Source organism: Apodemus sylvaticus, chromosome 3 (assembly GCF_947179515.1).
Source record: "Apodemus sylvaticus chromosome 3, mApoSyl1.1, whole genome shotgun sequence".
Taxonomy (NCBI): Eukaryota; Metazoa; Chordata; class Mammalia; order Rodentia; family Muridae; genus Apodemus; species Apodemus sylvaticus.
The window spans coordinates 171,222,363-171,235,073 of record NC_067474.1 but is presented as its reverse complement, the minus strand read 5'-3'; the positions used below and the strand labels follow the sequence as shown (position 1 = coordinate 171,235,073).

At 49.6% G+C, this 12,711-nt stretch overlaps 1 protein-coding gene across 3 annotated transcripts; it reads right to left on the bottom strand.

Annotated features, from left to right (window-relative positions):
• On the bottom strand, window positions 1–4,357 carry Mxra8 (matrix remodeling associated 8). 3 transcript variants are annotated; one of them, XM_052178404.1, is made up of 10 exons: window positions 4,172–4,357; window positions 3,239–3,259; window positions 2,830–3,123; window positions 2,467–2,568; window positions 1,878–2,348; window positions 1,386–1,544; window positions 1,267–1,306; window positions 1,117–1,193; window positions 956–1,036; window positions 1–789 (listed from the first exon to the last, which is right to left on the bottom strand). In XM_052178404.1, the coding sequence occupies exons 1-10, from the start codon at window positions 4,218–4,220 to the stop codon at window positions 764–766; spliced, it is 1,320 nt and encodes a 439-aa protein (XP_052034364.1). In that variant the 5' UTR covers window positions 4,221–4,357; the 3' UTR covers window positions 1–763. The 3 variants fall into 3 exon arrangements, with proteins under 3 accessions (XP_052034364.1, XP_052034363.1, XP_052034365.1); XM_052178403.1 differs by having other exon boundaries at window positions 2,830–3,132; window positions 4,172–4,356; XM_052178405.1 differs by lacking the exon at window positions 3,239–3,259 and having other exon boundaries at window positions 2,830–3,132.
• Window positions 4,358–12,711: the final 8,354 nt, after the last annotated feature.

The window sequence follows — 12,711 nt, the reverse complement described above, 5'->3', positions numbered from 1 at the left end:
TCAAAATCAGATGTATCTTTTATTGTCACATGAAAACTTCCCCAGTAGGAGCAAATGATAGCTGTTTGATGTGACAGCACAGGCCACTCAGAACCCTCTTCACCCCATCTTCAGCCAAAACAGAGGACAAATGGGGCCCCAATCCCAGACTCCAGCCTAGGGAGGGATGTCAAGGCCAAGAGTCACATGGTACCCAGTAACCACTGGTGCAGCTATTGGAAGGCATTCGGCAGAAAGAAATCAGAAGCAGAGAAAGGGCCATGGACCAGCCCCAAGTTGACCAAAGCAGCAAGGAGAGCCCATGAGTCAGAACATATGACTCTGAGCAATACACAGGCATAATGCAGTTCAGGAAGACCCCTAGGACAAAGGCTAATGTGTTTAACTGGTGGTTAGGAGTCTTAACTGGAATCCTTAAGTGTCTTCCTAACCCTAGCAGTAAGAGGCTGTGAGGGACTTTGCATTTGGTGGATATTAACAAGGGATCTTTGTGTTGAAGTTGAGGGTACAACCACCAGTGGGCACAGGTGATTGAAAGGCAGCAATCATACTATACCAGAGTCCCTAGGGAACCCACAGTAGCTCACCAAGATGAGGATGATGATTCTAGGAAGAGCAAAGTACAGGCAGCTGTTCTGCCAAGTTTAGGCCAAGTATCTGGGTAAGTCGGACCAGCCGCTGAACAGAGCCAGGAATACCGCAGGAGGGTCAGGGAGATGTCCTGATACAGAGCTGCTGGCCCAGCCAGAAGCTCGGAGTTCATTTATTTGCAGTACTCCTTCCTGAACTCTGGAAGCCAAGAAAATGGTTAATGTCTGCTCTCTGTCCCTTAGTCCCAGTGGAAAAGTCAATGAAGACATTTGGTGTGACTTCCCAAGGACTTCTCAGGAAAATGGCAGGGGGGTCCCAGGAATGGGTAGAGTCTCATGTGGGATGAGGTGGTAAAAGTTCTCACCTTTATCTAGATCCACATCCTTGGCAGGCAGTGGACTGTGGGCCAGCTCAGCCCTCTCCTTCAGGATGTTGTTTTTGTAATCTGGTTGGGGGGGGGGGAGGAAAGTAAGTGCCACTCAAAATACATACTTTTCCTGGACCCTTTGTGGCCCTCACCCCTACCTAGCTGGATGTCCTCAGTCCTATATGGAGCCTGGTCCCTTGTGGCTGCAGCAAACTCCACCATGTTTACATCCTTCCTAAAGGGAGATGACAGCAATTTAGGAGGCCAGCAGGGCAGGTCTGGGAGGAGAGTTGGGAAGGCAAACTCACTCCTTTGATTTCCCAGCTTTTTTGTCTGCGGTCTTGCATCCTGTGAAGAGAGGGTTATTGGGTTGGTCTCACTGTCCTCAATTAATCTGGACCCCTCTGTTCCAAGGGTCTAGCCTCACCTCCACTGTGATGATAGCGTGTAGCCAGGATTACAGTGATGAGCAGCAAGATGAAGAGCAGCAGCGTGGCCAGCACATAACCCAGTTGCTGGAAGAAATGTGTATGGTCCTCTGGGACAATGACATTGATGATGCTGTGGCCTCGGGACAGGGTGGGATCTAGAGGTAAGTAGCAAGCATCAGAAAACCTCTGCAAGCCAGGTGGTGGTGGTGCATGCCTTTAATCTCATCACTCAGGAGGCAGAGGCAGGTGGATCTCTGTGAGTTTGAGGCCGGCTTGGTCTACAGAGCTAGTTCCAGGTCAGCTGAAAAGAAACTCTAAACCCTGTCTCGAAAAGCAAAAAAAAAAAAAAAAAAAAAAAAAAAGGAGGAAGAAGAGAAGAGAGGGAGGAAGGGAAGGAAGAAGGAAGGAAGCCAACCAGCCTCCGCAGTACCTTTAGCAATCTAGGTCACAACAGGACCCCTTCTCAGGCTGGCAAGCTGCACACACACCTGGGCTAGGAACATTGTTGTGACCAGACCCATTGCCAGGAGAAGCACGAGCTGGTGGCTCAAAGGCAGGCTCCGTAACCTGTAGGTGGAAGACTCGGCGCTCATGGAGGCCACAGTAGTGGTGGTGCAGGTGGCAGGAATAGATGCCTTCATCAGCCAGTTCCAGCTCATCTATGCGTAGGGAGAAGTCACCGCGTGCAAAAGCGTTGGTGTTCACTGACACGCGATCACGCAGGAAGGGTGGCCCGTAGGCGCGGCGCTCACCGGATGCATACAGGTCAAGCAAGCGGTCAGCGCGGTCGTGTGGCACCCCAGGTAGCTGTCGGTCCCAATGGACCACCTGCTGCGCCTCCTCTAAGTGGCGGTCAGTCCACACGTGCGCACGGTTCACGCAAGTCATCAGTGCTGGCGCGCCATGGGCCACCACCAACACTTCCTTCTCACCGTCCCAGTATGCGCGACTTAATAGGGCTGCGGATGCATTGAGAAAGGCAGTCAGATCACCTCACAGAGGTGAGAAGGGGGAAGATTGGGAGTCAGGATAAGGAGGATAGGGATGGAAATAGCAGAGGGTAAAGGGCACACTCACGATCGTCTGTGACCTCGAGGCGCACAGCCAGGCTCTCATCGAGGTGGCAGTAGTGATGGTGCAGACTGCAGGTGTACACCCCTTCATCGCCTCTTTCCACAGCTGCTCGGGAGGAGATAACCTTAGCTTGAGGGAACCCATCCTCCTCTATGGCCCCTCCCCTAAAATCGTCCGGACCCCTCTAAGACCCCGCCCATCCAAGGTTCCAACCTTACAAAGTCCTGATTTTTCCGACCTCCCTCAACCTCTCAGCTCCCTCCAGCTACCCACCACACCTCCCCACTCCTCCATCCCACCTTCACCCCTGCCTCCAAGGTTTCAACTTCTGCCAAAGTTTCAGGCCACCGCGGTTCTATAGCGTACCACGAATGAGCAGCGAGAAGTTGCCGTCGTGGAAGGCAGAAGGCGACAGCAGGAGGCGGTCGCGATCCCGCGGCTCGTACACGCGCTGTTCACCCGCCGAGTACATATCCACAAGTCGGCGCCGTTGGCTGCCCGGGCCATCGCTGAGGTCCCAGTGGACCACGCGCTGGCGATCATGCAGCCGGTCTTGGGTCCACACCATGCGCGGGCTCTGGCAGCGTAGCACCGCCTGGGTTCCGGCTGCCAAGCTCACCACAGATTCAGACACTAGAGAATTGCTGGCTGCTGCGGTTCCTGAAGGCCCTTGTTGGGAAGGGGGGAGTCAGTGGCAGAAGTCAAGATAGGAGGCAGGATTAGAAGAGGAGTGGACCCTGAAGGGGTCTGGCCCACAGCTGGGTGGGATACTAACCTGAGGACAGAACTGCAGAGCCTGGAAGAAGAGGAGGAATAAAGTTGTAGGCATTTTTCACCTTTGCACCCCAGGACCACTAGGGGCCTCTTGCAGTCATGGTAGTTTGTTGCCATGTTACCCACTTAACAAGTTCTGGGAGAGAAGCTGCAGGAGTCACCTTAGTGTCCACCTTCCTGGCTATACTGACAGCTCGGGTGAGTGGGAAACCAGACATCTGGCAGTGAGTAGTAGGAAAGGATGGGACTCTTTGCAGGCTTGTTCTAAAGTGTGAAGTTGAAGTAGCCATGGCTACATCATAGCAACAAGTCCACTGGAACTGCTCTAGCACAACTCTGAGACAAACAGTATGTGCGTCTGTGTTGAGCCTTTAGGACCTTTCAGACCTCAGGCATTCATAGCTCTGTCCTCCCTCCCCTGCGCACCCCCCCACACACACACACCCTGGGTGCAGTACTGGCCTTCACCCACAGTCCCAACAGATGACACGGGAAGTCAATCCTGACCTGACACCACTGGCCCAAGATACTGCTGTGAAGTGGCTGAGGGCCCAGGCTTTTAGGAAAACATTGTGCCTGGTCAGCAGGCCAGAGTGGGCAGGCCTGTGGGCTCTGGAAAGGGGGCTGGAATAGACTCTAATAGCCCCTTAGTTGTCAGTCCCACTTGACGTCCCTCCCCACATCAGGGAGAACTGCATCCTGAACAGCTGACCCTAGAGCCACACAGAGTGTGGGTACAGAAGGCACCCTTGGCCACATCTCCTCAATTAGGCCCTCGGGGATTTCTTTGGGAGTACCTGAAGGCTTCGTGAATTGCTCTAAGTGAATTGCTATTTTGAGCACCCAGCCCAGTTCTTTTCTCCACCCCTCCCAACCTAAACCCAGACAGTTCACCCACTCCCTACCCCACACCCTGTCCCACTCTCACACTCACTCTGAAGAAGCACCAGTTTCCACAGCAGGACACGAGTTAGCAGTTCCATGGCGCCTGCGGGACTGAGCCTTGCTTTGTCTTACTCAGCTCTAACTCTCCAGAAAAACAGCCGACCCCCTCTCCCTGCCAGCACCCGCTGACATCACGGAGCCCTGGGCCGGGTCTGTGCCCCGCCCACTGCACTGCTCTACTGCTGGGCCTCCCCCATCTTGACTAGCCTATAATGCTGCAGACACCCTGTCCGGGCCCAGTTGGTGGGAGGGTCTGAGTGGAGGCTCGGCCAGTCACTGGTCAGTCCTGGGGAGGGGCAATAGCTCAGTCCTGGGACAGAAGAAGAGGCCTGGATGTGAAGATTCCTGAGGCCATTGGGTGCCAAGCATCTGGTAAACTTCCTGAGCTTCAACAGAAGTGGCAGTGGCGTGGCGTTTGAGGGTGAATGATCTGTGTCCCCTGCTCTGATATTCTCCTATGTGATCAACCAGGCCAGAGAACCTGGGCTGCTTTCTCCTCCGTTCTTGTACTCTCCCTGCCAGATGGGGTGACTTCTGATTTCACTTTAGCTGAAGGTGATTTTACTATGCCCTTCTCTGGGACCATAGTGGGCTCCATAGGGACAACATGATGGCAATGTGGTTCAGTTATCTTTAGGAGCAAGAACGGCCTATCATCCAGTTAGGCATGTTGGCCCACACTAATTAATTCAGCACTTGGGGGCAGAGGCCAGTGAATCTCTGAGTTTGAGGCAAATCTGGTCTTCATAGTGAGTTTCAGACCAGCCACCCATGATGCTACCTTTCTCAAACAGAACAGACAACAGACAACCAGGGAAGTAAGCGATAGCAACTTTGGGCACTGAGGACGAAGTGTGAGTATGATCAGACTTTCCTTCATGACCTGACAGCTGGGGCCCTCCACCTTCCTAAGGCAAACCCTAGAGTCCTAAAGCTAGGACTGGATTACTGTGATCTGGGAAACCTCCACTTGGTGGAAAGGGGAGTGGAACTCTCTCAACAGAAAGCACAAATTTGAAGCCCTGGGAAAAACAAAGTCATATAAACAAATGGGAAATAACAGAGTAGCACTGTGTACTGGCCTGCTCCTACTAGTTAAGCAAACCTCAGAACAAGAAAGGAAAAGAATCCAAGAAAACCACAGAAGCCCTTAACTAGTCTAGGCCTCCACTTTGGATATAATCGGTACAGGCCCCATCCCTGGGGTTTGGGGTGGGGTCCCTAAGTCCTCAGCCAAGTCAGAACTTCAGCCTAGTGGGTTTTTGGAAGGGAGGGGACAACAGGGAGGACCAACTGTGAGACAATAGGAAGCCCCTCTAGACTTAAGGGAGCCATCTCCTCCTCAGGATCAGGGCCAGGCAGAGCCTTCCCTGGGACTTTTATTCTGGAAAAAAAACCAAAAAAAAAAAACCAAAAAAAACAAGTTCTACCCAGCAGGCCATCCCCAAATCCTTCCCCTCTGGCTTCCCCTTATGTTTTTCTTTCTTTCTTTTTTTTTGGGGGGGGGGTTGTTTTTTTTTTTGAGATAGGATTTCTCTGTATAGCCCTGTCCTGGAACTCACTCTGTAGACCAGGCTGGCCTCGAACTCAGAAATCCACCTGCCTCTGCCTCCCAGAGAGCTGGGATTACAGGCGTGCGCCACCACAGCCCAGCTCCCTTATGTTTTTCTAAATGGTGTTGTCTTACTGCTATAGCAGTGTCTGCCTCTACCCCCACACTCTCCTCTCCGGCTTGACCTCTGCCTCTGATCTCTGTCTCCCCTCTCCCCTCTTCCTTCTCCCCATGGTTATCCTAGGCTGTCCTTTATCCTGTCTCTCATCATGGAGGGAAAGTGTTCAGGAAGTGATAGACAAACCCAGAAGTGGTCCAGGCTAGATCCTAAATATGAGGGGGGACATGTTTCCAGGTAGAGGTCTGAGGAAGAGATACTAGAAGGAATCTGTTCTATACCTCTGCTAAGGTCTTCTCTTTGCAGACTCCTTGATCTCAGGCCTCCACTTGAGGTTTGAGGAACTCTCAGAAACTGCAAATTCCAATAACCTACTTTGAGGTCACAGGCCAGATGCTGATATACCTGTGGGAGACGCCCCAGAGACATGCATGTGGACCCTTGTCCAACTCCTTCCCCCATCCTATCCTCTGCTTCAGGCCAGAGGAGTCACGATGGATAGCAGAAGTCTGTTTGCCCTCCTCCAACTACTCCCCCCCACACACCCACACACACACACTTCACCACATCCTTAAGCAGGAAATAGCCACAGATGAAAACTGGAGCCAAGCAGGCAGCCTGGGCTGCTAACCAAGCCACCTGCCCCTCCCATAGTTAAGGACATGAGCTACTCTGGCTTCTTCCCCATAATATGATGTGGAGCCACTGGCTCCTTTCCCCTTGCCCCTTGCTTCCCAGACCCACCTAGAATCTTTGTCCCTCTAGGAAGAAAACAGATGAGAACAAACCAAACTACTGACCTCATGGCCAAGCCTCAGCCAATCCAGAGCCCTAGACCTAGGGCTTAGGGGTGTGGCTAGACAAGGGGTATCAGCCAGCCCACAAGCACAAAGTCAGACTAAGAAGAATCCGATGTTGGCTCCTATTCCTGGTGATTTGGACATTCCAGGCAGCCCGGCTCATTGGGGCAGAAAACCACAGGACCAGAGATTCAGTCAAACCCCACTCCCCCACCATAGGCTTCTTAAAAGAAGGTCAAAAAAGAATATAATCAGACCAGACACAGGCATAAACTAAGTTGCTTATGCATCCACTGTTACTCATCCATGAAGACCTATGTTGGTCTTTATTCATCTGGCACTTACCAGACACCCACTATACCTGGCTTATGATCATTTAAAAAATATTTATTATAGTGTGTGTGTGTATCTCTCTCTCTCTCTCTCTCTCTCTCTCTCTCTCTCTCTCTCTCTCTCTCTCTCTCTCTCTCTCTCTCTCTGCATGTGAGGTACCTGCAGAGGCCAGAAGAGGGCATCAGATTCTCTGGAACTAGAGTTGTTAGCAGCCTTTTGGGACTGGGAACTAAACCTGGGTCCTCTGGAAGAACAACAAACACTCTTAGCTGCTAGACCACCTCTTATGATCATCTCTAAATAACAGAAGTGGGATGGGCATGGTGGCACATGCCTGTTACCCCAGCATTCAAGAGGCTGAAGCAGGAGATCATCATTAGTAAGAAGAACCTGTCTTAAAATAAATGCCACAAGAATAGGGTCTGGGCCATCTGGCTAGGATTGGCCTGATGGCACATAAAAATATGGAGAGATGGTTAAGCGGTTAAGAACACTGACTGCTCTTCCAGAGGTCCTGAGTTCAATTCCCAGCAACTACATGGTGGCTAACAACCATCTGTAATGGGATCCAATGCCCTCTTCTGGTATGTCTGAAGACAGCTATAGTGTACTCATCATATATATAAAATAATCATTTTTTTGTTTTTGTTTTTTGTTTTTTGTTGTTGTTCTTGTTGTTTTTGAGACAGGATTTCTCTGTATAGCCCTGGCTGTCCTGGAACTCACTCTGTAGACCAGGCTGGCCTCGAACTCAGAAATCTGCCTGCCTCTGCTTCCCAAGTGCTGGGATTACAGGCGTGTGCCACTGCCGCCTGGCTAAAATAATCATTTTTTAAAAATTAAAAAAAATACCAAGATGGTTTAGAGCTGCCATGGACAGACAAGGAAATGGAGAAAATGGTCCCTATCAGGTCCTCATGGTTAGTCAAATTCTAAGAATTCTGAAGACTGTGGACATTTTTTCCTGCACCATGGCATCCCGTGTGACTGTGAGCAGCATAGTCATATGTATACTTGATCAGATTGCATAACACTAAGAAGTGAGAGAGTGTCCCTGCTCTGGTAACAAAGCATCTACCAGAGCAGATACAAAGAGCTACTCCCTCCAGTCTAGAAGGAGCAGCTACCTAGACGTAAGAGTCCCACTGGGTGGGCAACAGGGCAAGGTCTGAGGGTGGCCTTTGGAAGTTCGAGTCTGCAGCCAAGATAAAATATCTTCATCCCTATAGCTTGGAGGAATCAGATTCTATAGTGATCTTGGTAGTCTAGAAGTGGGCCACCAGGCTTCGGCGATACTCTGACTTCGGGCTTTTGAGAGAGCAGAGTCAGGGGGCTAGAGAGATGGCTCAGTGGTTAAGAGCACTGACTGCTCTTCCAGAGGTCCTGAGTTCAATTCCCAGCATCCACAGGTTGGCTCACAATCGTCTGTAATGGGATCTGATGCCCTCTTCTGGCATACTCCATATAAACACAGAGAGCAGAGTCAGACTGTGAAACTGTAAGGGAACAAATGTGACTTGTACAGTTGTAGGGGGCCAACACAACTCCATAATAGGAGCAAGTACTCATTTGATAAGGAATGATTTACCAGTATCCACATCCCCCTGGTTTCTCAGTAAGAATTGGGTATGGTAGGGGCGGAATGGGGCACTGCTGGTTCAGAAAATCCATCTGGACCTTGTTAGGTTCTGTGTGGACCGCTCATGTCCAAGAGGTAGAGACCAGATGGTCCATGTACAACCCAGATCATAACATTCATCATTCTACCCATAGACTGGTTTGGGAGATTTTTGTGAAGGAGTTGAACCCAAGCCTTTGCACATCAAAGCAGTCACTCCACCACTGAACTGCATGCCTAGACTGTTCTCTATGAGCTCTGACCCATTTGTGAGAAGTAGTCACTTGCATTTCTGTTGGTTGTTCTAGGGTTCAGACGGTTTGCCCCGTTGTATTTCCTACACCACAGGCAGAGTGCTCTGTGCACCCCATTCCAAAGGCCCGTGTATGTTTTGGGAGGGACTGTCAGTTGCTAGGGCTCTGTTACCCTGGGGAGATCCAGGAACTGCTGACAGGTTGAGAGAGACCCTGAGACCAAAAAACAAACAACAAAACAAAACACAGGAATATTATTTCAGGGGCCAGTCAAAACTTTTATCCTGGCAAAATGTTAAGAAACCAAGACCAAAGTTTTCACCAGTCAGGACAGTAGTTTCTCTTTTGGTGTCCTCTGCCTGTTAATGTGGCCAGTTGACGGTGCTTTGTTGTTGAGAACAGGCAACTATGCTGCCATTGTCCTATGCTGTGATATATGTGTCTTTACTGAAGCATCAGCTGTTTTTAAGAATGTTTATTTCAGGGCTAGAGAGATGGCTCAGCCATTAAGAGTACTGACTGCTCTTCCAGAGGTCCTGAGTTCAATTCCCAGCAACCACATGGTGGTTCATAACCATCTGTAATGAGATCTGACACCCTCTTCTGGTGTGTCTGAAGACAGCGACAGTAGAGAGATGTGCCGGGCCGTGGTGGCACACGCCTGTAATCCTAGCACTCTGGGAGGCAGAGGCAGGCAGATATCTGAGTTCGAGGCCAGCCTGGTCTACAGAGTGAGTTCCAGGACAGCCAGGGCTATACAGAGAAACCCTGTCTCAAAAAAAACAAATCCAAAAAACCAAAAATAAATAAATAAAAAATAAAAGAGAGAGAGAGAGAGAGAGAGAGAGAGAGAGAGAGAGAGAGAGAGAGAGAGAGAGAGAGAGAGAGAGAGAGAGATGAGCATAACTTAACCTTTAATAACAGTGCTTGGGAGGCAGATCTGAGTTCAAGGCCAGCTTGGGCTAAAATAGTGTCTCCCAAAACAAAAAAGACAGGGTCTCTTCTAAGCCTGCTTTGTCCTTGAATTCATTATATAGCCAAGGATAACCTTGAACTTTTGTTTATAGCCAGGCTTTCTCTGTGTATCCCTGGTTGAGCTAGAACTCACTCTATAAACCAGGCTGAGCTCAAACTCAAGAGATCAGCCTGCCTCTGCCTCCCAAGTGCTGGGATTAAAGGCATGCACCACCACTGCCCGGCCTCCCTAGGCTTCTTGATCTGGGATTCTGTAGTCCTATACTTATTTAGGACTGCTCAGTTCTCCTAGTAAAAGTAGGTAGGAGAAAGCAAGCCTAAGCAGCAGCATCAGTCCTAGACAGAAATATTTTCCTAACTTCTAATGCTAACTCTAACCCATGTCCTTGCCAGGACAACCCAAGTCATGGACTAATTCAAGTGGACCATCCTTCTAGATTCTGCCCTATATAGGACATATTGTCCTTGCCAGCCACACACCTCCCTGACAGTAGGAAGCAAGACCCATTGGAGGACCAGGCTTGCTTCATACAGCTATACACATGTACAACGCCCCAGCCAAAGTTCCTCAGCAGAGCTAAGAATTTGTGTATATGGAGACCCTGAACATTTACTGGGTTAAGAGATACACTAGGTAATTAAATATGCTGGCTGAACAGGCGTGGGTGGTGGGGATAAGCTCTCAAAAGACCACAGTGAGGTAGTTATTAGCTTTAGTCTTGGCATAAGAGTTGGGGTTCCCAACATGGTTTGAAGACCACTCTTACCAATCCTGGCCTGGAAGGAATGTGAACTCTGACAATGCTAGAAGGGGTCAGGTTGAGCAGTTGGGAACAGACCAAATCACAAGCCTCCCCTCATAGCATTTTCCTAGAACAGGGAGATACCTAGGGGCTGTGTGTCCCAAAAGGTAGAAGACAGGATAAAGGCACTATAGGAAAGAAAGGATAGATACTTGTGACCTGGGAGGAGATGCTAAGATAAAAAATATAATCCTCAAATTGTCTGCTGAGATCCTGGTTAGGTAAGGGAATAAGAATCTCATCCTCAGGATTGATTTTATATGTAGGATTGTGTGGTAGTTGTGTGTTCCTGTCTTGAAGGAACCCAGCAATATCTGTTGTCTCCAACTTAAACATTCTAACAACTTAAAATGTCTCTAGAAGGTTCAGGCCACGTTAAGAACCACTATCCATGGGCAGACAGGATAGTACAGGACTTTAATCCTAGCAATTGGGAGGCAGAGGTATGATGATCTGAGTTTGAAGCTAGCCTAGTCTTCCAGGACAGCCAGGACTATATAGAGACCCTGTTTCAAAAAAACAAAAACAAACCAAACAACAACAAAAAAACCTATTTTTCTGTAGGAACTGTGAGGTGAAGTAACCCAGAGCTTCTTTTCCAATTGGCACCATGAGTAGAACCAGCATGGTAGCTGAAGCACCTGGGCCTGGAGCACCCAGGCCACTTTGCCACCAGTAGTCACATTGAAGCCCACTTCCCTGGAGCTGTTCACAGTGGGCCCAGAGCACTCTCTTCTAACATCTGGAAGCTTAGCTCCAGACAGGAGAATTAAAACCCCATTTTTCCTCTGAAAGGAAATGTGGGGTGAGCCACAGGGCAGCTCCTGGGCAGGGCTGGAAGGAAATACCAGGAGCAGCTGTGGACAGCCAAAAGTGCCAGCAGAATGCAGGGAGCTACGGGGTTAGACTTGGCCAGAACTGGATCAGAGAGAGTATGTTCCACTTCAACAAGGCTTGATCTTTGAGGCCTTGGCCCTAGGACCCCTGTTCCACTTAGCACAGGAGGCCCAGACTCAGAAAGAGTACCACAGCTGGGGAACCCTGAAAGGAGCTTTCTTTTCAGCCAGCTGCTCTGGTCCTCTGCCAGGATCTATGGGATGCCAAGAGCCTGGTTGCTGCCCCCTTATGGTCACTAGTAAAAGCACAACTACCTTAGAGGTTTTTAGCACTCCATCCAATCAGCTTCAATCTTTCAGCAGAGAGCACAAGGTCCTTTAGAAACCAGTTCACTGATTCACATTCATTGGACAGGGGCCCAGTTGGATCCTAAGGGACATCTGGTTATCAATATCATCTAGTCTAGCTTAGATTTGTTCATTCAGGTGATATCAGAGAGCAGGGTTCAAGAGAGCCCACGTGGCCTAACATGCACTTCAGTTTCCCAAGCTTATACATTGTTCCTTCATAACTTGGTATACAAGGCCAGGGTCCTTCCAGGCCCTCAACTATTCAGAGCATACATTCCTCTTGGTGCAGGGATACTGGAATCATGAGGGTCTCTACCTCAAGCTAGACTCTAAAACAGCATCTTCCTTAGTAAGCTGTCAACAATGAACTTACCAAAATATACCATCCAGTAACCTTGCTGATTAGTGCTCCCACCCACGCTGAGGACTCCAGAACACGGCTGGCTGAGGAGCAAAGTGGAGGCTGAAACATCTGGGAAAGCTGGCAACCCATGCCAATACTCTGTCCCTGTGGCAAGATGAGACCAACTCAGCCAACAGGGCAACTTAAAGGGCGCATTAACTATAGAGGACCATGTGCCATCTTGAGACATCTGAGCTTCCCTTTTCTGCTTCCCTTCTGAGTCCTCACAGATCATCTCTTACCCAGTAATCTAATCACCAGTCCCTTAACCCAGATACCCCTTAGCTCCAGGCCACCCACTAGTATCCACATTGAAGTCCACCTCCCTGGAGTTAGTTGTTCACAGTATCTCTAAATGAGGCTGTCATTTCAGAAGGCAGATTAGCCAGGCTGGAGGTCAAGGACCATTAGGCACACTTGGGCCCTGGGTTCCTATGATGGAGTCTGTTTTTACCTGAAGAGATCTCAAAGACACTCTAGACCAGC